Here is a 26,534-nt window from a genome sequence, read left to right as displayed (position 1 = left end):
TAAAAATGCTTTAAGTAGATTAAATAATATACAATTAGTTTGATAAACAATTTATAATCCTCATAGTCTGTTTTAGTAAAGTGCTTTTCGTGGTAGAATAGCTATCATTTCTACTGATTACTTCACCTTACGTCATTATTTTATGTATGTTTTTGATAAGGGATGTGGCATGGTTGCCGATTCCAATCAACCAACTAAAAATGCGCTACAACTTCGTACAAAGTTCGGCCTTTTTAACTTTTTTTAATTTTGAGCGTCACTGATGAGTCACTTTTGACGAAAAGCGCAAAAGTTTAACACTGGTTTCTATGATGAGTTTATTTACCGTATAAGCTGATATAGGTTGATAATTTGAAAATGTTAAAACAGGGTTTTAGAGGTTTCGTTATTCCCAAATTTGCAATTAAAAAATTCAGTATACACATACTGCTTAATTGGAAATATTTACTATGGTAAGAAGTAAGGAAAATAAAATGAATTGTCTAACAACGTCTACGCTAAATATTTTATATTTGATTTACAGAGGTTTGATTGTATGAATGTTTCTTCATGGTACAATTATGTGAAAATAGCAAACCAAGATCAATCTGACTGGCGTGAATAATGTTGTATTTCATAATTTTATTTATATGATTTCCAATCTATTTGCAACCTTGCAAATATCCAGTATTTCAAAAATAAGTTATATTGATATATCATATAAATAAAGGCAACAGTAGTATACCGCTGTTCAAACTCATAAATCCATGGACAAAAAACAAAATCGGGGTAACAAACTAAAACTAAGCATCTTTGTATATAACACAATAATATAAGGTATCAACATTATATTGCTATGACTTTGAAGGCATTTAAAGTGAATTATTTGTAAAACAAAATAATGAAGTGCAGTCAATAGCCATTTTTAAAATCACAATTTAACCTTGTTTTATTACAAGAAGAAAATACACGATGAATTAAAATAGGCCTCGTTCTTTTAGATTATAGTTCCTTCATGTCAATTCCATTTCAGTATTCTATATATCTCGTTTTAGGAAATTCTTCCGATTCCAAACAGAAGACAACATTTGTATGAAACAACATTTGTTATAATAATAAAGATTCAATTTGGTACAATGCTTGTTAGAACTAGCATGTTCTAATTGTAAAATATTAAATTAAAAATAAAACTCAAAGTATATAATTGTCTATCTTAACTCTCTGGTGTTTGCTAAAATGAAAAAAAATGCATAACAGTCAGGAAAAAAACAACAATATTTCTAGACGTTTGGTATCACAAGGTTCATTATGACACATATGGTACACAATACTGAAACGACTAGCACTTCTACATTTTCTTCGTGGACATGCCAAAATCAGATTCAATCCATCAAAAGGTCCTGAATCCTGGACTTAAATATTTATAGTTTTTCTTAAGTTTTGATTGTCACATTGCAGTACTAGTGAATACACTAATAAAAGTTTTGATTGTCACATTGCAGTACTAGTGAATACACTAATAAAAGTTTTGATTGTCACATTGCAGTACTAGTGAATACACTAATAAAAGTTTTGATAGTCACATTGCAGTACTAGTGAATACACTAATAAAAGTTTTGATTGTCACATTGCAGTACTAGTGAATACACTAATAAAAGTTTTGATAGTCACATTGCAGTACTAGTGAATACACTAGTAAAATTGATATGATATCTTATATTTACTTTCAATCATTGAAATTATATACAATTTAGAAATACAATTTATCTGTTTGAATAAACATTCTTCATTAACTAAAGTAGGAAAGATTACAAATTAAAACCATTTATTACAATGTTACAACTAAGTCTATTGTTAAACAAAAATCCCGATTATAACAAGTCAAACTTGTGGAATGGAAGAAACATGCTACGGTTAAAATATGTAAATCTAAGCTGATTTTTTGAAGAGGTCATGTATGTATCTGCTGTAACACACAGGTATTTGAGTTCAATAGCCTGCGGCTCCTCCTGAAGATTTTTCAAAGTACATGAAGTCCTGAAAAATATTAAAAGTAATATGACATGTGATGTTCAAAATTAAAACAAATCTTGTATAACAGGAGTGCACTGCTTATACATATTTATTTTGTTTTTGGTTTTTTTTTTTAATAAAAGAGAAGATATGTTATAACTGCCAATTAGACAACTCTCCACATGATAGTATGACTATTTCTTCTTCGAATATACAGTAAAAAATGTCTGTAATAAACCAAATTGCGTTTTGTTTTATATTTTGCCAATGAATATTTGATAATTTAAAAACCATGATGAGTTTAGGATTCTGCGTCAACAGTAATTATGAAAAAGAAATAAAAACTCCAAACTAAAGTATAGTCATCTTACTTTTTAACTAGTCTAGACAATATGTGGTCATAATTTATTTTAGATTGGCAACATTGCTAATTAGGATTGAAAAATGAAATGTATACAATATAGTTATAAACGGATAGAACTTTGTATTGATAAACTATAAATGCTTCTATACAATTAACACAACATAATACAATAAGCCCATTTAAGTGTGTACAATAAATGATTTAACAAAATACAATTATGTAATATAAATGTATATGTACATATTAACAATGTCCTCTTTATTTTTCGAAGTATATAATGCTTTGCAAAACATTCATGTTAGCACATGGTCGTCATTTTTTTATTTTTCACTTTAGAAGAGAATTCCAATTGATGGCGGTTGAAAAAGAGGGACGAAAGATACCAAAGGAACAACTCAAACTCATCAATCGAAAATTAACTGACAACGCCATGGCTAAAAATGAAAAAGACAAATAGACAAACAATAGTACACATGACACAACATAGAAAACTAAAGAATACACAACACGAACCCCACAAAAAACTAGGGGTGATCTTAGGTGCTCCGGAAGGGTAAGCATGTCGTGCTCTACATGTGGCACCCGTCGTGTTGCTTATGTGATAACAAATCCGGTAAATAGTCTAATTCGGTAGGTCACATTCATGAAAGGGAAGGGGGTTGTAGTTACGACGTAAGGAACATATCCGATATCATTTGTGAAACGGTTATTCCATAACGGTCAACCAACTCGTGATGGCGTCCGTAAAATTTACGAAGGGATGATTTCAACTTTACCATTTGGAACTCTTGGTTTAATAGCTTCCTTGTGAGTAGCAACCCTCTATCAAGAATATCATGATAGGAAATGCAAACACGGGAACATCGTAGTAATTGGGAGATATATACCCCGTATGCAGGTGCTGCTGGAATGTTGCTACTAAGAAATGGAAGGTTCACAATTGGAAAGCTGAAATCATCTCTTTTGTCGTAAAGTTTTGTTTTCAACCGACCCGCATTGTCAATTTCTAGATGTGAGTCAAGATATGAGGCCGACTTGTTAAAAATGAGGTCTTTTGAGCGAGTGCTTATCCTCGAAGGAGTCGTTTGTTTTATTTTGCTTGCCATTTCTAAATTTTATGATTAAATAAGGGTAATGAAAAACCAAAATAGGCCGAAAGTCATAACATTGAATAAGGATTACATTAGCGGATTATATAGACAAATTATAAATCATTCGAAGAATTCATATCATAGCGATAAACAGATTATCATTTGTCTTCTCAATTCGGTTGATTTTCTCACTTTCGTCGTACCGGCTCAAGCGAGAAAACCAATCTCGTTGAGATAATCAACAATTATCTATAAACATCATAGGAAATTTATTTACAACAGAAAAAGCAAATTCAAAAAATCACAACTGATCTATCCAAAAAACATTATAGTGTAGTGTTTAGATATTGGGAAAAGTGATATCAAAGTCATAGAAAGATCTATAGCCTGTCACTCCAATTATGGTCATTTTTATGTAGGGTGGGGGCATTATATATTTGACAGACTGAGATCTAGACATACTTATATTTGACCATTTCAAACTTGACCAGATCACTACTTTACCTGAATGTAAACATTAAACACGCTGTTAATACATGAAATGTCACCTCTCTTCTTACTATTTTATGCCTTTCATATGCAGAAATGAATTTTGAAGGTGTAAGAAGAAAATCTACACAAGTTATACATGATCCGACGGATCGGAGATAAGCTAATGTCCAAACAAAGAACAATTATCCATTTTTATCGACACTTTTACTCTTATTGTATAGGTGGGTAGTTTTATAGTTTGGAAATCATGACAGACTGGGGAGAGAAGTAAAGTATTTTATGGTGACCTGAACAATATCGCACAAACTTGTACACTGGTATTAAAGTAAATATGATTTCATTTCGGTGGAAACAATTTTTTAGTAAACCAACTAAATTATCAGTAACCTTTTTAAACTATTGTATATGTTTTCAAATAAAAATGATATAAATATTAGTTGGTTAAGGCATTCAAAATCAAGAACGCGTCAGGAAATGATAGTAACACTATACAGAAACAAAAAAAAAAAATTAGGAGCACACACCCTACCAAAAACTGAGGTGAACTCATGTGCCAAAATTGACAACATAGATTATTTCAATTCCATCTCTGTGTGGCGTTTTTCAAATACCTTTTATAATGATAAATACCTCTCGAAGAATATTTCAGCAGCGTCTGTTCTGAAAAAATATCTCCAAGATGATATGATAATCCAGGGATTGTGTTGCCGATAAGAAATATTTGATGGAGGGTTGTTGATTACAGAGTAGGTTTCTAAATTAGAATTGAAGCCATCCGTTCTGAAGTTTATCTGACCGTTTTATTGTTGGGTTGACCGTTATGAAGTGTCTGTGTTATACGTAACTAAGGATCGGTTCCCGGTTTATTTCTAAGGGGCTTCTTACAAGTTAAGCATTGAATTACAGGACATTCGCAACATACAGTCGACTTTTAATTTCACTTTTAAATAATTGGACTTCACATAATGGATGGCGATCAAATAATAGAGGTGGTTTACTTTGTCTGTATACTTAGGTACCTAGACCAAAGCAACACGGTATGAGTATTTTGGAGAAATAGCACAAATAAATAAATCATAAAAAGGAAAAATATTTATTTAGAAAAAAACATGTAAAGATTCTATAAATTTATCACAGATAGTAGGAGCACAATTCAACAATACACAAAGAAAAATTAAGATACATGTTCATTTCTAGTTTTTGTTCCTCATTAATACAAAATAACTCCTACAAAATTTACAGAGACTACGCAGACTACAATGCTACATAATTATTTAACAGTTTAATTAAAAACGAATACCTGGATTACATAATGTACATGTCATATTAGATTATATTTACTTGTGTTTCTATAGCATATTTCATTAGACTGTTTTATCTCGATTTTAGTGTGTTGCAAGTACTTAGTGTGTCTTTGTTAAAGTAAAACAATTCAAACGAAAAAACTAACGGCATTATTTATTTATTCAACTGGTATTTCTATAATACATCTCATTAGATTTTTTTATCCCGACTTTAAGTGTACTGCATGCATGTCTTTGATGCTGAATTGTGTGTCTGATTATATTTCTCACAGGTGCTTCTGATTACTCCTAATGATAAAGATTCGATTTCCATATTGAACTAGCATATTCCAAAGGGAAAATGTAATTAGTTTAATAAATAGTTAATAATCCCCATAATCTGTTTTAGTCGCAAACTTTTCATGGGAGTAGTTTTTAAGGACATGCTATATTTATAATTGATTTTGACAACTTGTTCCGGTAAATTATATTTGTTTAAGAGTAATATATTACATAGTATGTAAGGATCTTTGTATATTGCTTACTAAGTTCGGTATGAAGCTAGTATGACTACTATTTTATTTAATACTCATTATTCGTTTAAAGTGCAGTTACATAGTACATTTTTAATGAAATGATTTCTTTACCTAATATGAATTATGAGTTTTGTTAAACTTAGAGACTAGATATTGATTCAAATAGTCCTTGTACTTTTACAATATAGTTCCTTCATGTCAATCCAATTTCATTAAATTTTTTGAAAATCAAACAATGAGACAACGTTTTTTTTCTAAGAAATATAGTGATTTTATACAAAGTCTTTTTTATGTAATAAAAGTGAACTGTTTAGTTAAAGATAAAATTCAAAATATATAAATATCTCCTTGTATCTTATCTCTATGTTTTTTTTTTGTTTACATGAAAAAATATATTACAGTAAGGACGAAATACAACAGATTTGAAGATGTTTGGTATCACTAGGTTGATTATGACACATATGGTATACAATATTGACACGACTAGCACTTTAGGAAGTTTATACAGAACCAAAATAATAAAACGAAATGTGAAATACAGGTAAACTAAACAAGGACTATAAAAAGATGAATATTGTATAAGAACAGGATGCATTGAGTATCATAATTACTTCCAATCGTATGTCCTTGTACGGCCATTTCTTTTATATAAAGGTCATGAACGCACTATATACACAAAAAATACAAATTGACTTTAATGTGCACGCATACTCCATGAGATACCCGTTCCTAATTCTTGACATATGCATAATTTTAATGTACATCTTCGGTTCTATAATTATTCAATTAATAACGTTTTCTATGATCATAAATAATCCGATCTTGATTTATATAATTTGTATGAATAGTGTGGTGACGTCATTTAAATGTTGTTTAATTGTCGCCTTTTAAAATAAAAAGTCGCATTGTCTTATGACCTTGATATATAAGCAGTCTGATAATTGAATGACCTAATGTTCCTTAACCCTGGACTTTTTAATTATTAACTGTTTATTTCAATTTGTGAATGTCATATTTTAATGAATACAATTAGTAGAATCTATATTGTTATATTTACTTTAAATCGTTGAAATAATGTACAAAATAGAAATAAAATAAAATTATGTGTTTCAAGTGTTTGAATAAATATTCTGCTATTACTTAAGTATAAATGATTACAAATCAAAACTATCTGTTTGTTACAACGTAAGTCCATTCTTAAACAAAAGATCCAAATAACAAGTCCGACTAGAAATAGACGATGAATGCTACCGTTAAGATAAGTAAAACCAAGATGCTTTTGATGAGTTCCATATTCTTCTACTGTAACATACAGCTTTATAAGTTCAATAGCCTGCGGCCAATCATTGTTTTCTTTCAAAGTACATGAAGTCCTGAAAAATTATAACAGCATTATGCCACGTCAAATTCATATTAATCAGAATCAAATTTTTATAACATGAGTATAGCACTGTTGCATATTTAATGTTTTAGGTGTATATATGTTTTTTTTCTTTTTCCAATATGCATGCTTAATGAAAACATTTCATTATAGTCTAACTCTGTTTGGCTAACGAATGTGTCATCGCCAACATTTTAAAACAACAATGACGAGTTGAAGATTCTTGATCAACATTTTTACATAAAAGAATTAAAACTTTCAAACCAATGGGTGTTTACCCTATCTCTTTAACTAAGCTATACATATTGTCATTATTGGTTTACTTTTGTAACATTACTACTTAGATCCGTCATTGACAAATGATTTTGTACTGTAACAAACTTATGTTAAACATTTGCCATTATACCCATAGTTATCAAAGGTATAAGGCTTATAATTTTATACGCCAGACACGCGCGTTTCATCTACATAAGACTCATCAGCGACGCTCAGATCAAAATAGTTGGAAGCAAAACAAGTATATAGTCAATGGCGAAACTTGCTCTATACACGCATTACTAATCAATAGGTAAGGGGTTAAATTGCAGGTCACATGAATACAGATTCAAGGGGGTTGAATTATTTACTTGCAAGTGGATAATTCATCAGCGATGTTTATGCGTATTTTGGCAATGTTAAACTAAACTGGCTGCTAAAAGCGAATCATTATTTCACCATTTCACTTTTATTAATGATTAAAAACAAAAAATATTCTACGTGTTATATTTCGTAGATTTTTTATGTAAAACTATTAGTACATATTTATCAGTAAAGTTAGTAGAATTGTTATATTTAAAAATATAAAGGTCAAAACCACGGGTTAGTTAATTTGTGATCAAATTTGGTATTAAATTTTCTCAACAAAAGATTATAAGACACAAACGTTTTCAATTATTATACATTATTATTATGTAACTTACCAGTCTTTATTGTTATCCAATACTTCCAAATATTTGTATTATTCCAAAAGGATGAAATGACCAAACGTATCAGAAACAGTAACCACGCTGTATCTCATTCACAAACTTGCATGGTAACTTTATTTAAATAATCGATAGCGGATTTTTCTCCGTACATTTCACGACACATTGTGTGTAGCATATTTACATCGATAAAATTAGATATAAAATTATGATTATTTATAAAGGAATTTTATGAAATAAAATATGTTTTACTGTATATTCTTCATTGATATTTAGTAATAATTGTGTGTAACAGGGATAGTTGATGAAATACTATACATAAAGTGTTTTGCTGGCGGAGATTTATTTCCCGAGGGTATCACCAGCCCAGTAGTCAGCACTTCTGTGTTTACTTGAGTTATCATTGATATGTTCATAATTATAAATTAACTGTTAGCAAGACTTTGAATTTTTGAAAAACTAAGGCTTTTCTACCTCAGGAATATATAACCTTGGCTGTATTTGGCAAAACTTTTATAATTTTTTGGTCCTCAATGCTCTTCAACTTCGTAATCTATGTGTCCTTTTAGCGTCACTGATGAGTCTTTTGTAGACGAAACGCGCGTCTGGCGTAAATATAAAATTTTAATCCTGGTATCTATGATGAGTTTATTTATTTGTTAAAACAGCAAAGATCGCAATAAAGTATTTATGAATGTTAAAAAATAGTAAGAGGCCTTAACTTTTTTTCTATTTGGTTATAAGTTTAGTTCACTGTAAATGAAATTAAATCATTGATTTATGACGACTTTTTAAATATTCATGTGGTACAAATCCTAGATCCTTCAATACACATCTTGATATCCAAATTATAGTTATCAGTATAAATCAGAATTCCAATTTGTATTAAATGTAACTATTGATATCCTATTTGTACTAGGAGAGTCCAAGAGTCTTTCTGAATTAAAGTTTATATTAGAGATATTATGGATCTCACTAGACTCCTAGTTGTAATGTCACATACACATACTTGTAAACTTTACAAACACATTGCAATATTTCCCGTATTTTACTCCAAAAATACCCTCTAACTCAACATGTTTGAAATGATTACGTTTCCTGCTGACTAGCTACAGACACATTTACAATAAAAGGGAAAACGTATCATATGGAACATGCTAACATTAAATGCAATTACATATAAACATAACAACGTATACGTAAATGTTAATTTGAAAACAATCGACGAAAACAGCCAACATAGATAATGAAATGTATACAAAATGGTTAAAAAATTATACAATTTTGTCATGATGAAGTATGCAAATATCTAAACAACCTAACACAAAACACAAAGCACATATAGGTGTGTAGGGTAACGATACAATTATTTGATATAAATGTATATATACATATTAACGTTTTCCTCCGGATTTCTCGAAATACATAAAGTCCTGCAAAAAACATTCGTATTGATACATAGAGTACACAAGATTTTTAATGAAGCTATGTATTCTTGTGGACATGTATGGGATTTAATATATGTATATTCTTATCTCCAATATAATTTCCGAAATTATATCTATAAATTATACTGTGTTAAAGTTTATTTATCTTTTTTTCTTATATATTAACTTATAGAGTTAATAAACTTTTGGATAGAAAATGAAAGAAAAGAAATATATGCTTACAGTAGTTATAGTGAGACTTTGAAGAAAATAAAAAAAAATGAATTTTCAAGCAATATCAGTTTACTTACAATTAAGAATACTGCTCCAAGCATCGCTGCTTTCACCTTTACATCAAGATCTTGTGGAACTACAACATACAACATATAAGACTAGAAACATGTTTCGAGATGAAACACTTTTATAGACATGTAGCTAAAACTTGTCTGGTTGGTCCGCTCTAGCTTTATTTAAGGAAGATTACAAAATGTTTTCGCATTTTTGTTTAATCGACATGATTTGACATAGAAGCTTATCATGTGTCGTATGTACTATTGTTTGTCTTTTCATGTTTAGCCATGGCGTTGTCAGTTTATTTTCGATTAATGAGTTTGACTGTCACTCTGGTATCTTTCGTCCCTATTTTATCATGTCGACACACTTGTTCTTATTTTTTTAGGCCATATGATTCCTTCCCTTTTTCCCTTCAATTTGTATTCGTATTGACGATATACGAGATTTAAACACCGATGAACTACTGTCGTCTTAATTTGCCAAAATGTCAAAATGAAACAAAAGAAATTGTTGTAAAATTTGAATCCCTATTCAACAGTAAAGATAAAATTGTTTAAAACTGTCAGTTTATGATGTGTCAAATATACCGAGGACGAACCGGTTAGTCGGTTCGACTTATTATAGTCGGATACGAACAGACGAAGGTGGTAGTGAAAAAAAAAATAAGTTAATAAAATATTTTCTCTTCGAAATGGTACAATGCACCTCGACAAGGAACGTTATCTTTGACATGTCAACATTTGGATATTTTGTATTACCATACGTTCATTCAACAGTGTGCCCGACGAAGATTATTCGGTTTACACGTGTTGTGTGTACGTTAATCGTAACAAAAAATTAGGATTTGTTCCACAATTAGTACTGCTATTGTGATGTACCTCAAATAGTTGTACGTCTAATAAATGATAAGTATTGAGCAGGTATTGTTAGTTTTTTCATAAATAGAATACTTACATGTTGCTCCGAATGTGTTAGCATCCACAAAGAATTCTTGTAAACCTTTTTGTTTACAGATTGTGCCAACTTCTCGCGTATCATCTTTTGACCATACCTGGATGAGATATTTGAATATTTAATTAAACTGCACTACTATCAACAATATTGTTATTTCTTCAATACAATTTGTTTCTTTGTTATCACCACATATTGTTTTCATATATTGATCAATGTTTAAACAAAAACTGAAGGCAACGATTACAAATATTGTCATTCAATGATTAAATGTAACTTATTAAAACCAATTCACCAAACATTCGTAAAGATAACAAAGCAATGTCATTAAAGTAACGGAAGTCACTATTGGAGCAGGAACTGCTAGACTATACACTGTTCACTTTCAGTGTTTTGTAGGGATCATGTTAAACCATCTTTTGTTGTTTCCGTCATATTTTGGGGCAATTTTATGTCTTAAGGTTTTTTCTTTAGGCCATGATTGTTTTCTCTCTTATTGTTTGTGATTGTCATCTGAGCATATATTCCCCAGAAATATTCGCCAAGGGAAAAGTATGTATTTTCTTAAATCGATTGATTAATTATGACAAAACGTTTAAATAATTTATGACTTTTCACAGTTTTTATGAAGTAAACCACGCTCAACTATTAAATATATATCTGATGAATTGTGATTCAGTTTTAAGCTCGCAACTTTACTTTAGATATTGCTTCCTGTGTCGTGTTAAAAGTTTTGAATGTTATTTTTTATCTACGGTAATTCCTTTTTCTCATAAACAGTACTTTAAATTCAGAAATTATTTCGATGTTTTTATTCTTGCGAATAATGCGACAGGGTTAATATCGCAATAATAAGAACTCGCATTCTGAAATCTGCAATAAACATTTTTATGCAGTTTTTTTTCTATAATTTCAATAATTATTGTCGACTTTTGGTTGATCGTACCAAAAACGCTTAATAAATGCAAACAACAATTTCTGAATTTACAGTATGAGCAGACAGCTTACATTAAATGTATCTTCACAACATGGCATATTGAGAACACAACATGGACCATGAATTCTCAATATTGGATTCCGGTCAGCATCTCTCAATGTGAAATTCGGAGACCAACTGCTGTATCTATTGGAAAACAAAAGGAAAATTAAATTAACGCATGAAAAATAAGTTGAAAATATAAAGTCAAATAAACTATCTCAGTTACATCACAAAAGAATAAGGTCAAAATATAAGGTCAAATAACCTATTTCAGTTATATCACAAGACCAATTAGATTTAAGTTTGATTTTTTCCTTTGAACAAGGAGTGTTGAACATTATCATTACAAAAAGATATTTGATACAGTTGGTTGACCATTATGGAATAACCGTTTCACAAATGATATCGGATATGTTCCTTACGTCGTAACTACAATCCCCTTCCCTTTCATGAATGTGACCTACCGAATTAGACTTTTTACCGGATTTGTAATCACATAAGCAACACGACGGGTGCCACATGTGGAGCAGAATCTGCTTACCCTTCCGGAGCACCTGAGATCACCCCTAGTTTTTGGTGGGGTTTGTGTTGTTTATTCTTTAGTTTTCTATGTTGTGTCATGTGTACTATTGTTTTTCTGTTTGTCTTTTTCATTTTTAGCCATGGCGTTGTCCATTTGTTTTAGATTTATGAGTTTGACTGTCCCTTTGGTATCTTTCGTCCCTCTTTTATAGTAATGTATCACCAACATCATACATATTTTTATTCTACTTTATGCAAATTTCTTATAGCATCCATTGAATTCATTGAACAGTCGGCAGTTGTTAATTTTTAATCGCATTTCATAATACCTACATCATTTCCGTCGTTTTGATGTTTTTATTTTAAAACTTTCATAAAATTTATGACTTTCTTTATTTTTACAATTGTGAACACCTGAATCATCGGGAATTCAGTATAATGAAAACATACTCTTTTGGATGCAGGTATAAGGGTGATTAAACAATGAAAATAACACGTATAAATTGCATTGATCCGAAGCACTTTTCTAGAAGATGTAGAGATTTTGATTAAAGATTTACAAATTTCGTTTGATAAAAATTTTCTATTAAACATCGTTAAAATTCATATTACATTAAAGAATGTTTCCATAATATGAAACGATTTTGTATCCGTTTAAGAGTTATTTAACTTACTCTTGTCTTGCGTATCCAACTACCTGCCCAACAGGAGCTTCTATCATTACCTCATGTGCGCATCCATCAGCGTTTGCACACCAACAACATCCTGCACAACATTTAAAGTCCCTAGACAGACGTATTACTTCCTGACAAATACAAAATATAAGAGTAAAAAAAACATCGAAAATTAGGCCTGTTTTTTATTTATTGATAATGTTTGACTTTTTCCTGCTTTGTCTATAGTTACAAATTAACAGATTTCATATTTAATACAAATAAACTGCAAGGTCATAGATAAAGATCTATTCATAATGCATTTTGTGACTGTTGGCCTCATGTTTTGGGATACCTGTCCAGAGATGTTGATACACTCAACCTTTTGAAGTCACACAACAAACTCTTTTGTCCAATGTTGTCAAATATTTACGGACTTGTGAGGTCAAAATGTAAGGGGGTTCGACATCTTATATTCATTAATAGCTGACACAAAGCTTTCAGATGTTTGAAATGAAAAAAAAAAACTTTCTACATCGTTATGCTCTTGGTATATTTTACAAATCTCTTGCGCAGAGATCATAATCGTTCCATTCAATACTTCGTAACACTACAGACAATATGACGTCATATTAAGTGCAGTCTTGCGGAGCAAGAACGGAACGGATATGAACTCTGCGCCGGAGATTGATACTTACCTGATTCATGTTGTCTGTAATGTGTATCACAAAGCTTCTTTGAGGTCCACAACACTGTCTCATGCACATGTCTGTATCTGTAAATATATATAACATTACTATCACTTTGTTTATCAATTTCATTTATGCAAATCCTTAAACGGATGGAGTTTGGAAAAAGAGGCAACAAATATCGAAGGAACATTCAAACTAATAAGAAAGCAGATGTAGTACGATTGCCAATGAGACAACTATAGGTCACCCTGCAGCCGTCCACAATGAGCAAAGCCCACAACGCATAGTCATAAGTCGGGAATAAACTGACAACGCCATAAAAAAAGACAAACAAACGACCAAACGACACAGAACAGTAAACATTACATAGAAAGCAGAAGACTGAGCAACTCCAATAAAAAATTAGGACTAATTTATGGTAAGAAATGCAAAACCACATAGATTCTTAACATTATATTTTTTCTAGAATGATCGATTATCATTTAATCATCTAGATATTCACAATTATGCAAAGATACCTCAATTTTCACACCTATATATAGGTGAGGGCAATAGTGTGATTCAATTCTTTATATAAAGAATTAGAGTAATCTTAAAATATGAAAGGTATTATAAATCCTATAAGACTTTTATAATTTTAAAATCATTGAAAGCTACTAGTATTCTTCGTTGTTTTATTATTAAAGGGAATGCTGTTTATCTTTCTTGTTAATTTAAAGTGAAATGAAGGCAATCGGCTTTCATATTTTGCATGAAGCGCTTAAATGTGACTTTAGATTACTTTCATTTTGCATTTTAAAATAGAGCATAAAACAATTATATTAATCTTTGAAATAAATTCTATTTTAATAACATTTTAATCTGAAAGTCAAACTTTGAACAACTTTGGCAAACATTCTCTAGAGGGATGAAGGCGATAAAATTACAAGTGAAACTAATAAAACGTCGTAAAGCTGACATATGCAAGATGAAAATGTTGGTTTCAACGTTGATGTGCTTATAAAATATTAATTAACGTCAATAATTATAAGTCGTTATATCATAGAATACTAAGTTATTGTTTCAAAAATTTGATTTGATCCCTTATATTTGTATTTATAATGTTATTTAATTATTTTTTTGGAAAACATGTCATTTTGTTCCAACAAAACAATTAATACAAAGTACACGGACGATGATTAATGCAGTGTTTAAGTAAAAGTTTATAATTTATAAATATGACCATATCAATGACAATTCATGTCAGCACAGAGGTACTGACTACTGGGCTTGTTATACCCTTGGGTAATTAAAACTCCACCCTTTGTTGATTTCTGTTCTTCAACAACACCAAAATTTTATAATTTCATCACAATCGAATAAATGTTTTACTACCAGATTACATGTTGTTTCAATAACGTCCTTAAATTCTCTTGGATATGATTAAACCTTTGTATATTGTAGCTCAGACTGTTTTTCACTTTGCATATTGTATGCACAGTCTATTTTTTACAATACAATATCAAATGTAATATCTAAAACATTTTATAGCATACCTTCTGCTGCAAAATAAACTTGTTGGCCTTGATTGTTCATTACTTTGTATTTGTTGTTTTGTTCCCAGCCTGTAAATGCTGCAATTAAAACGAAGATAACTGAACATACCACTTATTACATTTCACTTTGGTTTATTGTCGTTTACAGTCTGTTCTTATATTATTCTGCTGCATCACTGTTCAAAGTCTAGTGAAGGCTTACTAGCATGTTTAATCCCTCCATATTATACATGTGCCTGTCCCTAGTCAGGAGCATGCATTTCAGATGCTGTCATTGTTGCTGCATATCATATTTGTTTTCGTTTATTGTTTTTACACAAAGCAGGGTGTTAGTTTTCAAGTTTGAATTGTTATACATTATCATTTCTTTTTAGAGCATGCTATACTATATGGATTTTTGCTCATTGTTGAAAACTGTAAGGTAACCTATGGCTGTCATCGTCTAGTGGCAATTATGTCAAACATTCTTATTTTTCTATCACTGGAAGAAACTCTAAACTTTAGCATTAACAGAATCAATAGTCTAAAGAGATCTACGGTCGATTTCTTTATTGAATAAGACTTATTTTTCTTGCAGCCTTTCCATTATAATAGTGTATTTAAATGAAAATATGGAATCTCATTTTACATTACAAGTGACATCATGTTTATTTCTGGCAAATGACGTCTCATACTTTATATATCTATATTTATATTAAAACATTGATAGTCACAAACGAAAGAAAAATACCTTCTAAAAGTTCAATTTGTTGTTTGATTAAAACTTGATCTAATGTTGTCAGGTATTCTAAACCTGGGGGACATCCGGGCATACTCTGTACTGCTGGAGCCCATTGCTGTTGAACATTTGCTAAACCTTAAAAAGAAATGTATAAAAAAAATAAAAAAAATATGGAAAATCCAAACCAAATTCATAAAGTTATCAACAAACGGAACCTTGTACAGCTGGATGCCATTACTGTTGAACATTTTCTAAACCTAAAAAAAGATGAATAAAAAAATCATAATATAAGCATTGTACAGATATCCATACTAAATTCATTTAAGGGATGTCCATGAAAAGTGACAACACCAAACGTCATCGACCTAAGGAACAAGTGGTATGAATAAGAAGTCTATTTCTAGGTAATACTAATTGATTTATGGTATAATATATACCGCCGGTGACACATATCTTACTTACACCATGGTATTAAAGAAATAACAATTTTCAGTAATTGAGATGAGGGGGTCTTTCAGGAACCTAAGATGAAAGAATTGATCTTAATAAATACAGGATATTCATTTACATATAATGACACGTATATTGATAAATGTCGGTAGATATTTGATTTAAGTTGTACAAATAACTTTAAAAATGGTTATATGTAAATATAAAATTAGACTAAAAGAAGAATCACTCGAAATGTCTTCATTCCTTTACTATTAAAATGGTGTAAAATATTCTTATCTGTAAAATTGATAAAAATGACACAATATTACAATGGTGTTAGACTATTCATAGCAAACAGAGCTCTTTGCGATCGCATTATTTCAATTGTTGAAAAACAGATTTTATCAACAATTATTTCAACAAAGCATTGGTAAAATTTATTTATTCAAGCCCTATATATTAAACGGTACTCTAGAAACCTTTTTGTGGGGATGTTTGAAAGTGGACATGTGTGCTTAAATCTTTTTGAAGTTTTAAACCCATGTAGCGTAAAAGTAAAAAAAATCACTAAAAAATCCAACAACCGGCAGGAAAAATACTTACTTGAGCAAGGACAAACAGGGAACAAAACATGATTAGGAAAGAAGGGTCACATATGTTATATACTACAGAAAACTAGCGGGGATAGCAACAGATATAGCCGTTTTGATAATTCTGTAGTTTTCTATGTTAAGTTATGTGTTCTATTGTTTGTCTGTTTGTCTTCTTTCGTTTTTAGCCAGGCGTTGTCAGTTTATTTTCGATTTATGAGTTTAACTGTCCCTCTGGTGTCTTTCGTCCCTCTTTTAAGGTCAACGGAATTAATTTTGTTTAAAAACGAAATTATGGCAATATTAATATTCATTTGGATACAGCAAATATAGTTCCCTATCGAGGGTTATCTCATTGGGACTCGTACACATCTTTCTATATCTATCTAAAGGTTTATGCAACAATACTGATAGAAGATAAAAACATACAACAAGATGAAATAAATCTATAAGCGGTGCATGTTAAATTAACAGAGTTGGTTGATGTTCGAACCCATGCTTTCATTGAAAAACTTTATATTAAGTACATCGGCTTGTATTCATTTATAAGTGAGTCGACCGAATTAATACCTCGTTAAACTTCTTCAAATTACCTTTATTACTATTATATAACTTTCTGTTATGCTATCACTCAATGCTCTTTATATGTACATGTATGATTTATTCAACGTTCATTGTTGACATAAGACCTACATTATGATCTTCAAATTACCCGTATTATTGCATTATCTGTGTGTAGTATCATACATACAATACGTCTAATACAATCAATACGATATTCAATCGACTGTCCAATTCTTTCCATTTTCATTTTTACTTTGTTACATTATGACGTCGAAAGGGCTTTATTTCACGTATTGTTATCTGAAATCGATTATATTTAAAGGGACTCATAGAAAATTCATCCGTCATATTATTATATTTCTGTTTCGGAATATCAAAAATGTATTAAATAGATTCCTGTCAATAGAAGTTTAAAGGGAAATAAAGTACATGTCTGTGTAATATATATTTCATGTTTATTTGACTAGAAAAAAATCAACAAATCAAACATAACACTGTGTAATCAATTTATATTTTTATTTAAAAACGAAATTTAAAAACGAAATGTAAATAAACATTCCGAAATTTTAAAGACATATCTAACGGGAAGTCTCTTATCGAATGGAAATCGAACACATTTAAAGAATTTAAAGAATGGAAAACAACTTTCACATTTCTGCCTTGAGATAGTCTATAGAATCAGACGAAAATCGCAAATGCAAAACACAGGGAATAACCTTTCTATTCATTATATTAAGGAATCATTTTCGGGAAACAATCTTTTCTTTTTCGAAAACTTTAAAACAATGTCACGCTCTTTGCCTTTAAATGAGATCTATTATTTTCAGAATGCTAATCGGCATATTTGCGTGCACTAAATATGCGTTGGTTACCCATTAAAAAGCGTATTTGTTCAACAATAATGCAACAAATATTGAATAAAAAAAAGGTAGTTGTATATGTGTATTTGACCTTGGTGTCAGATAAAATGTCCTTCTCACAAGACGATTACCTGGTGGAGGGTTTCCATAGCCTGGTTGCATTCCATAGGCTGGCGGTTGTCCATCTACAGGATTCACTAAAATATAAAATATATTACTGAAAGTTCATCCTTATTATCACCATGAGCGTCGTTGTCGTTGTCATCATACTTTATCAGTACAGTATAAATAACGGCAACAACAGTATAACGGTGTTAACAAGTCATAAATCGATTGAAAAAAAACCAACAAATCCAAGTTAAAAACTAATTCGAGGAAAACACACCAACTGTAAATTACTAATAATCGGGCAAAAAGATTTTATAATGTAAATAAATTATCTTCATAGTAGTGTATTCCTTATCACAAAATATCTCCTTTTTATATTCATAATCCATTTCCGGTAAATAAATATGAGAACACTTAACAAGGTCCTGACTTCATCTTAAATAAAATATGAAATAACAAAAATAATGAACGCAAAAGAAAACTAGTATTAAAAAATGATCGTCCTTAAACAATTTGCAAAATCATACATATCAAAAGAATAGAAAACAAATGTCATATGTATTGTATTCCTGACTTGGTACATGCATTTCTTCATAACTAGCAAAACCTCTCATTTGTGTGACAACCGGGTTTTAAGTATTTCAATATTTCTGGGATATCTTGAAAAAATAGAACAGGAACAGAAAGATCCAATACTCTTATTTTAAACACTAGTTAAATAGGTCGTAAATGTATATACACATTTTTACAAGAATTTGCAAAAATTCCGGTTGTGTTTCAGAACTGGTTTATGTGAGTCTCTGAAATCAAAGCAGTTGTTTTGAAGGAGATGCGAAATACAAAATGAATATCCTTTTTTGAAGGAGCAGCGGTTTGACAAATGGAAACACTTAATAATTATTCGTTAAAATGCATGTATTCAGATTGGCAAAGTAATAAACTAGGTAAAATTACAAACGTTTAAATGAAATCCTGTACATTTTGTAAAGTGGATTCGTGCAGGGCAATAAATGAAGAAAACAAAATGACAAAAATCTATAAATGGCAACTAATGCTCCTCAGTTACCATTTGTAAATTTAAATTTTAATTCTGTTTTTGTCTTATGTGTCAAAATCTGGAAGGAGTGCAATTTAAATTAATCTAGTACAGTATTGTGGCATGTTGTACATTTCCAAATACTCCCGATTCAACGAATTGACTATTTAAATACCTTGTGCAAATAAAAATCCTTGTGAATATTTATTGATAAGTTAGAGACACAGTTCTTAAACTATGATTCAATCATGTCAATACCCGGAAAAACCTTTAAAGTTAAATATTGGAATGATCAAATGTGATCAACTTATGATATGAAAAAAATATGTAAATCACATTTTAACGCAATGCACCTACGAATGTGATCCTTTACGTGCCCGTGTACGTAGCAAACCTACCAAAGATATATATTGTATTTTCTATGATGAACCATACATGAACGAAAACATGATATTTATTTTTCACGATATTTCATTTCATCCTTTCTTTATATGAAGTACAAATCGCCTAATGTCACCCATTCAAACGAAAAATTAAAATGTTATAGTCTTGAACCACAAAAAATAAAATATAAGCTAAATTATTTATTAGGTTCACCTTTAAAAACAATTTAACTAAAAAGTAGCATGAAAGTAAAGGGTTGTAAACTTCGTCACAAAACGTATCTGAAATCTGATTTGACGCACAATAAGATCCAATAAGTCTGCACACATATTTGCATTATACATATTAATGCACAAGATTTTCACGTTACAGAATGTATAGCATGCTTCAAATTAAGTACCTGTCCAAAGTAGGGAGCAGTGGTTGTTATGTATTCCGGTATATCATATTTGTTATTCGTTCAATTTTTTTGTACATTACTCCGGCCCTTAGATTTCTTATTTGAATTGTTTCACATTTGCCATTTCGGAACCTTTTTATAGCTGGCTATGCAGTATAAGTTTTACTTATTGTTGAAGGTCATACGGTACGGTATTTTTTTCTGTCATTTGGACTCTTGTGGATAGTTGTCTTGAAATTTTGAGTGTTAAGTGTGAGAAATTTGATATGTCAACATGATTTCAAAATGCAGAATGTTTGAACACTTAATCGGGGTAACAGCAATACAACTGTTTCAAACATAAAATAATAACAATGTATATTATATTTCAATACAACTTTTTACCTTTCAAGATAGTTAAGCAAAATACAACTATGTATTCCATCAAAATGTTAAATACCATGAACGGTATCTATTTTCTTGTGCATTTTGACAATTTCAAAATATCTTTTCAGTGATTCTAGATGGCAAAATATTGAAAAGACGATCAAAATGCGTGGAAATTTAGCTTTTCAGTATGATTAAAACTACATATTTTCTTGTGAAAATTGGAAGAAAAGTTCGCAAAGTCGTTATTTTAAATGATGATTTCCTTATGCATACAATTACTATTCAATATCGTGTGCGTGCATATACCGATATGCCATATGTTTGGGACCAAGTTTTAGTCAGGAAGAGCATAATGCATTAGCCGTCATTTTAATCATCAGAAAGACATTCATGCATTCATCTCACATTTTGAAATAAAACTAGGACACTATCAGTCTAAAGACATTACGCCGATTTACTTTATCTTATGCCCAGCATAGTTACTCGTGTGGTATGTTTGCATATAATATTAAATGATGTATTCTATTAGGTTTGTGAATTATATTTCTGCAATGTAAATAAAATGAGATGTAGGATATTTATACATTAATGCCTGTATGCATTTTTCATAATGAAGTATTTTATATAACACATCAAAAACCTAAATGAAATAAAATAAGATGTAAGATATGTATACACTCATGCCTGTATACATTTGTCATAATGAAGTATTTGATATAACACATCAAAACCCTAAATGTAAATTAAATAAAATGTAAGATATGTATACATTAATGCCTTTATGCATTTGTCATAATGAAATATTTGATATAACACATCAAAAACCTAAATGTAAAATCACTTTCAAACATGTCACTACTTATACGGAAATAGCGGATGCATTTCTACATAAAATATACGATAAAGGAAGAAGTATAGGTTTGTTTTCTATGAGTTAATCAGACAAATGTGTATGCTATTATCATCATTATAGTTTAATCCCAGCAATATGCAATTTAATGCATGTCGTGCACACCAGAAAAGCTTTAAAATCAAAAACAAATCCATTTCGAATGATAATTTAAAATTTATGACCATCATTTGTGTAACTATAAATTTAAAACCGTTTATGTCATGAAAGCATAGTTCATTTAAAAAGAGTCGTGTTTTAATTCGTCTACTAAATACATAAGAAAACAAGTCAATTTGTTTATATATATCATAAACATAGGCTTTCTTACCTTTATTTTGTTGATTCATTTTTAAAAACAACGTTTGTGTATCGCCCTTTTACCTGTACCGTAAAGTACTCTATTGTAGCTGTTTACTGCTGTTTACGTTAGTAACCAAATCGGATTTATTGGATTTTCACCTGTGGACAGTACGTGTATATATATAATTCAGATTATTTTTGTCACACAATTTCAGATTTAATGATTTAGACGAAATGAATTAAATGTAGGTCTGTTTAAGTTAAGAAATATATCAGTAACTTTACCTATTAACTAGGGTATATTTCTATATACGTTTGCAACTATATTAACTAGTTTATTTATTAATTAGGGTAGGACTCTATATAGGTTTGGAAGTATTTAACTTATCTATCATCTAAGTTTTAACAAAAACTGTTTTAGACGGCACACGAAAAAAATATTAAGCGGATATATTTAATGGTAATTGGTGACCTCACTTCAATGCATGTGGGTTGGTTTTTAAATTTTTCAAAACAATGACTCCGAATTCCAAATGCTTCATCCGCAAATAAATTGCCATTTCAGTTTCGACGCCATCAAACGTTGATATAACTACATTTATAAGTCTTTTGCTGCAAAATAATATTTCCATGTGCATACCTAATTTTTTAAATCAAGTTTTGATTCTTTTGAATTTTTACCTGGACTTCGACTATTCTATTCTATTATAGTTAGGTCATATAGTTCACATGTAAAATAACTAATCCTATATTTCATACCATGAAAATAGAAATCTGGGAAACAGTATATCGAACAATATATATATATACGAGTCTAAATTGAAAACTACGTTCAAACCTATGATTGCGTTGGATAAAAACTGCAATTTTTATACGTGTGCATGTAAAACAAATTTCGTTGTAGAAGGGTCTAAAAACAGCACAAACAACATTTTCCAAAAAGACCAAAAAAGTGAAAAGTATATTTAAACAAAACGCATTTGACTAACAGGTCGAACAACTGATGTTCTTTAACCCTGCTGACTGCCATTGGCGATTGCCAAATAATATTGATCACAAGATGTAACAAAATCTTAATATAAATTTAATGCTAAACAGAAAAAAATTAACTTGTGGCCACGATATTATGCCACAAACATATGGTGTCAATATTTTTTTAGTACACCAGATCCGGATTTCGACAATATATATATATATATGTTCCTGGGAAAATTATCTTTTATATGTCCTCAACAGAGCTTCATGTTAAGGAAAGAAGAAAAAGACATTTAACAAATATGGATACAAATGTTGATCGTTTGCAACAGACACAATATCATGATGAGCATGGTACTCTATTGGAGATATATTAAGCTGGTTTTTTTCGGGCTGCGACAAAGACGATCTATATGGAAAACCCTATTCAACATTTTTAAAATAGGTAAATTATGAAGTATTAAAAAGTAAAATCACAAAAATACTGAACTCAGAGGAAAATCAATTCGGAAAGTCCATAATCACATGGCAAAATCAAATAACAAAACGCATCAAAAACGAATGGACAAGAACTGTCATATTAAATCACCCAGTAATCATAAATAAATACAGTAGTAAAAACTTTTATCAAGAGAAACAAAATATATCAGCAAATGTCATTGGTATGAAATAAAATCTGAATATCTTATTACAGAGCTGCTAATTATTTGATAATCACATGTAATGCAACGCAACGGTTTGCTAATAAAAGGTTGCAAATTATATGTTTATTAGAAACCTACAAAGGTCTTGAAATACATGTGCATACGAGTGCGCTCTCAATAATAATGTCAAAAATCTACAAATGCATCTTGATAAATCGTAATTTAGAATTGTGTAGTGATCGTATGATGCGATCCATAAATGGAAATGTCTAAACTGGAGGTCCTGTAATACAGGAAAATGTTGACGTACTGATGGTCTATATCGTAAGTCTTTTTGGCGACAATTTTATTTAAGGGGTAGTTAAATGCTCATCTGGACTATGAGTTCCTCTGAAAACGGGTTTGTCACGTTTCTATTACCAAGTGCAACTTAGATATTACTTCAACTATGTTACTTTAGACCATTCAGGTTCAATATCCCTGAAAACATTGGAAATACTTAAATTTTGTTACCTAAACTCCTATATATGAGACACGAAATAGTAATAACCAATCAATCTAACTGTAAGTTTGAGAAATTAAGTAAATTTTGTACATTTATTGGTCTTGGGCATAACAACCAATAGGACTTAATCAGTTCCACCAAAACAGTAATGTTAACCTTTAGTACATGATAAAATATATATTAAAATAAGTAAAATATGTGGAAAAAAAGTATTGTTGTAAGTGAAAGTAGTGATTTGGCCAAAATGAAAGTAGGGAATTAGCCTTAGTCATTTTAATATACAAGATTCATGTTTGAAGTGGTGCAAATATTTCAATTTAATTTGACTTTTACCAAAAAATGCATAGCAGCAAAGGGGGAGAAAAATTGTGGTCTGATGGCAGAAACGTGAAAATAATGGAATTTAATAGAAAGGAAACAAATAACAGACTTTGGAAAGAAGGGAGGGCTTTTGACAACTTTTCTGAAATTCTCCAGACATAAAATCTTGTACAAAATATCCTATAACAGATTACAAGCTGTAAATTCCAGCGATTTCACAGGTGTGTTTATAAGTATTATTAAAAGGCATAAAGCAGTAAGTAAGATAAATATTCCCACAATGGGTATTTACCCAAATTAAAAGTCAGGTGGGTAACACTTTTCATCAATTTGATAGATTGTTAAGTATTTTCAAAATGTTATTCACCAATTTATTATTTTTGTTTCCAGTATTTTGTTGGGAAAAGCAATTTTGCTGTAATGACATAAACAATAACGGAAAATTTTCATAATTTCTCAAATAAAATGATTTCTTCCATGCATAGTTACAAAAGAAATCTGCTGACATTTATATCCAAGTTTCTATTTTCCTATATAATTGATTACCTATGTGAAAAAAAGTAAAATCACAAAAAAACTTAACTCTGAGGAAGATTCAAAACGGACAGTCCTTAATCAAATGTCAAAATCAAATGATAAAACACATCAAACGAATGGACAACAACTGTCATATTCCTGACTTGGTACAGGCATTTTCTTACGTATAAAATATACTTGATTACTTATATGTGAAATTTCACTGATTAAATGTCGGATTTAGTTGTTTAACATCAAGTTCAAAGGTGCCCCAGAAAAGGTAGCAGTGACAACAATGATGCTTTTTCTTATAAAATCCATTGACGAAACACATCCGAGGATATGTTATTTGTGAATATTAAATAAAACAAATAACATGTTCTTTAATAATGGTTTATTTCAATACTAAAGCTACAATATATATATACATATCATCAATAAACATTATAAATAAAATCCATATAAAGTAAAGCATTATGTAATTATGCCATGATTATCTTTATAAATTACATTTGCATAATTATGTATAAAATTTTAATGATAAGATTGAAAATATAAATGAGTGAAAACATTACAATGTAACCTACAAGATTGACATTACTGTACAAAATAGTTTCCTTTTTCTAAATTAAATCTAATGTAAAAAGTTGAAAATTAACTTCCATATTTGCCAATAAAAATAGTTAAAACTGTTTGTAACTATAGTAAACACTAAGCTTTTGACTGCTATCAATAAAGGCATGGTAGTATATTGTTGTTCGAAATTCATAATGGATTGAGAAAAAACCAAATCCAGGTTACAAACTAAAACTGAGGAAAAAATAAAATATGAGACCAGAACAACGACACAACAGAAACACAACACTTAAATGCAACACACAGAGAAACAAACTATAATATAACGATGGCCATTTTCCTAACAATAATAGCTATCAGGCTTATAATTAAATACACCAGATGTGTGTTTCGTCTACATAATAATTGAGGTAATGTTAAAAGTATATATAAAAATAGATTATCTTTGATTAATATGGAAGTTGCTCAAATAAAGATAAATTCAGATAAAGAAACATTTTTCAAAATGAAAAAAACAACATTAAAAGCTGCCAACTTATAGTTTAACATCATGTCTAACATAAGATAATGAATTTCAGCATCTTAACTGATTATTTAAATCCTTTTGATTTTATATTCTTGTCTTTTTTGTGTTTGACAACTGTAAACCAACTACTGTACATTCAGAAATTATATTGTGCATTTATTATTGCAATTTGTCATTTTAATCTAAAATGTGATCTTAATTTTTGCTATTATAACCCAGTCACATTTTTTTGCAATTATAAAAACATCCCAATAATTTTTTAATTTACAGTAATTTACATGAACTAATTATCAATACACTTAGGAAGAAAAAATAATGCATGTATAAATTGTCACAAGATTTCCAATTTGGATCATCTTGACCTCTTTTGCATCCACAAAATTAGAAAATTGTGAAAATATATTGCTGCAAGTCTTAAGCTGGGGTCACACATTCACGATTTTTACTGCCGTCCTTGACAGGACCATTCCCGATTAAAATTTGTCAAAAGTCTGATCAAGATCCTGTGAATCGTGGATGGAAATTCGATTTGTATCTTTCGCCAGGTAAAATTCGACCGAGTCTGTCACAACTGCGTCCCGATTCTACCGAATGTAATCCGACAGAGATCAGATAGTGACATGACAGTGAACCGACGCTGACGGAAGTTATCCGTTCGAAA

At 30.1% G+C, this 26,534-nt stretch overlaps 1 protein-coding gene across 3 annotated transcripts; it reads right to left on the bottom strand.

Moving 5' to 3' along the window:
* Positions 1-1,241: 1,241 nt before the first annotated feature.
* On the bottom strand, positions 1,242-21,979 carry LOC139502252 (phospholipid scramblase 1-like). 3 transcript variants are annotated; one of them, XM_071291684.1, is made up of 10 exons: positions 21,839-21,979; positions 18,453-18,518; positions 15,885-16,010; positions 15,155-15,232; positions 13,626-13,702; positions 12,949-13,079; positions 11,782-11,896; positions 10,777-10,873; positions 9,840-9,898; positions 1,242-2,016 (listed from the first exon to the last, which is right to left on the bottom strand). In XM_071291684.1, exons 1-10 carry the CDS (start codon positions 21,855-21,857, stop codon positions 1,969-1,971), a joined length of 816 nt encoding a protein of 271 aa, XP_071147785.1. In that variant the 5' UTR covers positions 21,858-21,979; the 3' UTR covers positions 1,242-1,968. The 3 variants fall into 3 exon arrangements, with proteins under 3 accessions (XP_071147785.1, XP_071147787.1, XP_071147786.1); XM_071291686.1 differs by lacking the exon at positions 1,242-2,016 and adding an exon at positions 5,019-7,131; XM_071291685.1 differs by lacking the exon at positions 1,242-2,016 and adding an exon at positions 9,474-9,534.
* Positions 21,980-26,534: the final 4,555 nt, after the last annotated feature.

This window comes from Mytilus edulis, chromosome 13 (genome assembly GCF_963676685.1).
Source record: "Mytilus edulis chromosome 13, xbMytEdul2.2, whole genome shotgun sequence".
In the NCBI taxonomy this organism is placed as follows: domain Eukaryota; kingdom Metazoa; phylum Mollusca; class Bivalvia; order Mytilida; family Mytilidae; genus Mytilus; species Mytilus edulis.
Note: the sequence above shows the minus strand (reverse complement) of the source record. Positions and strands in the feature narration are given on the sequence as shown.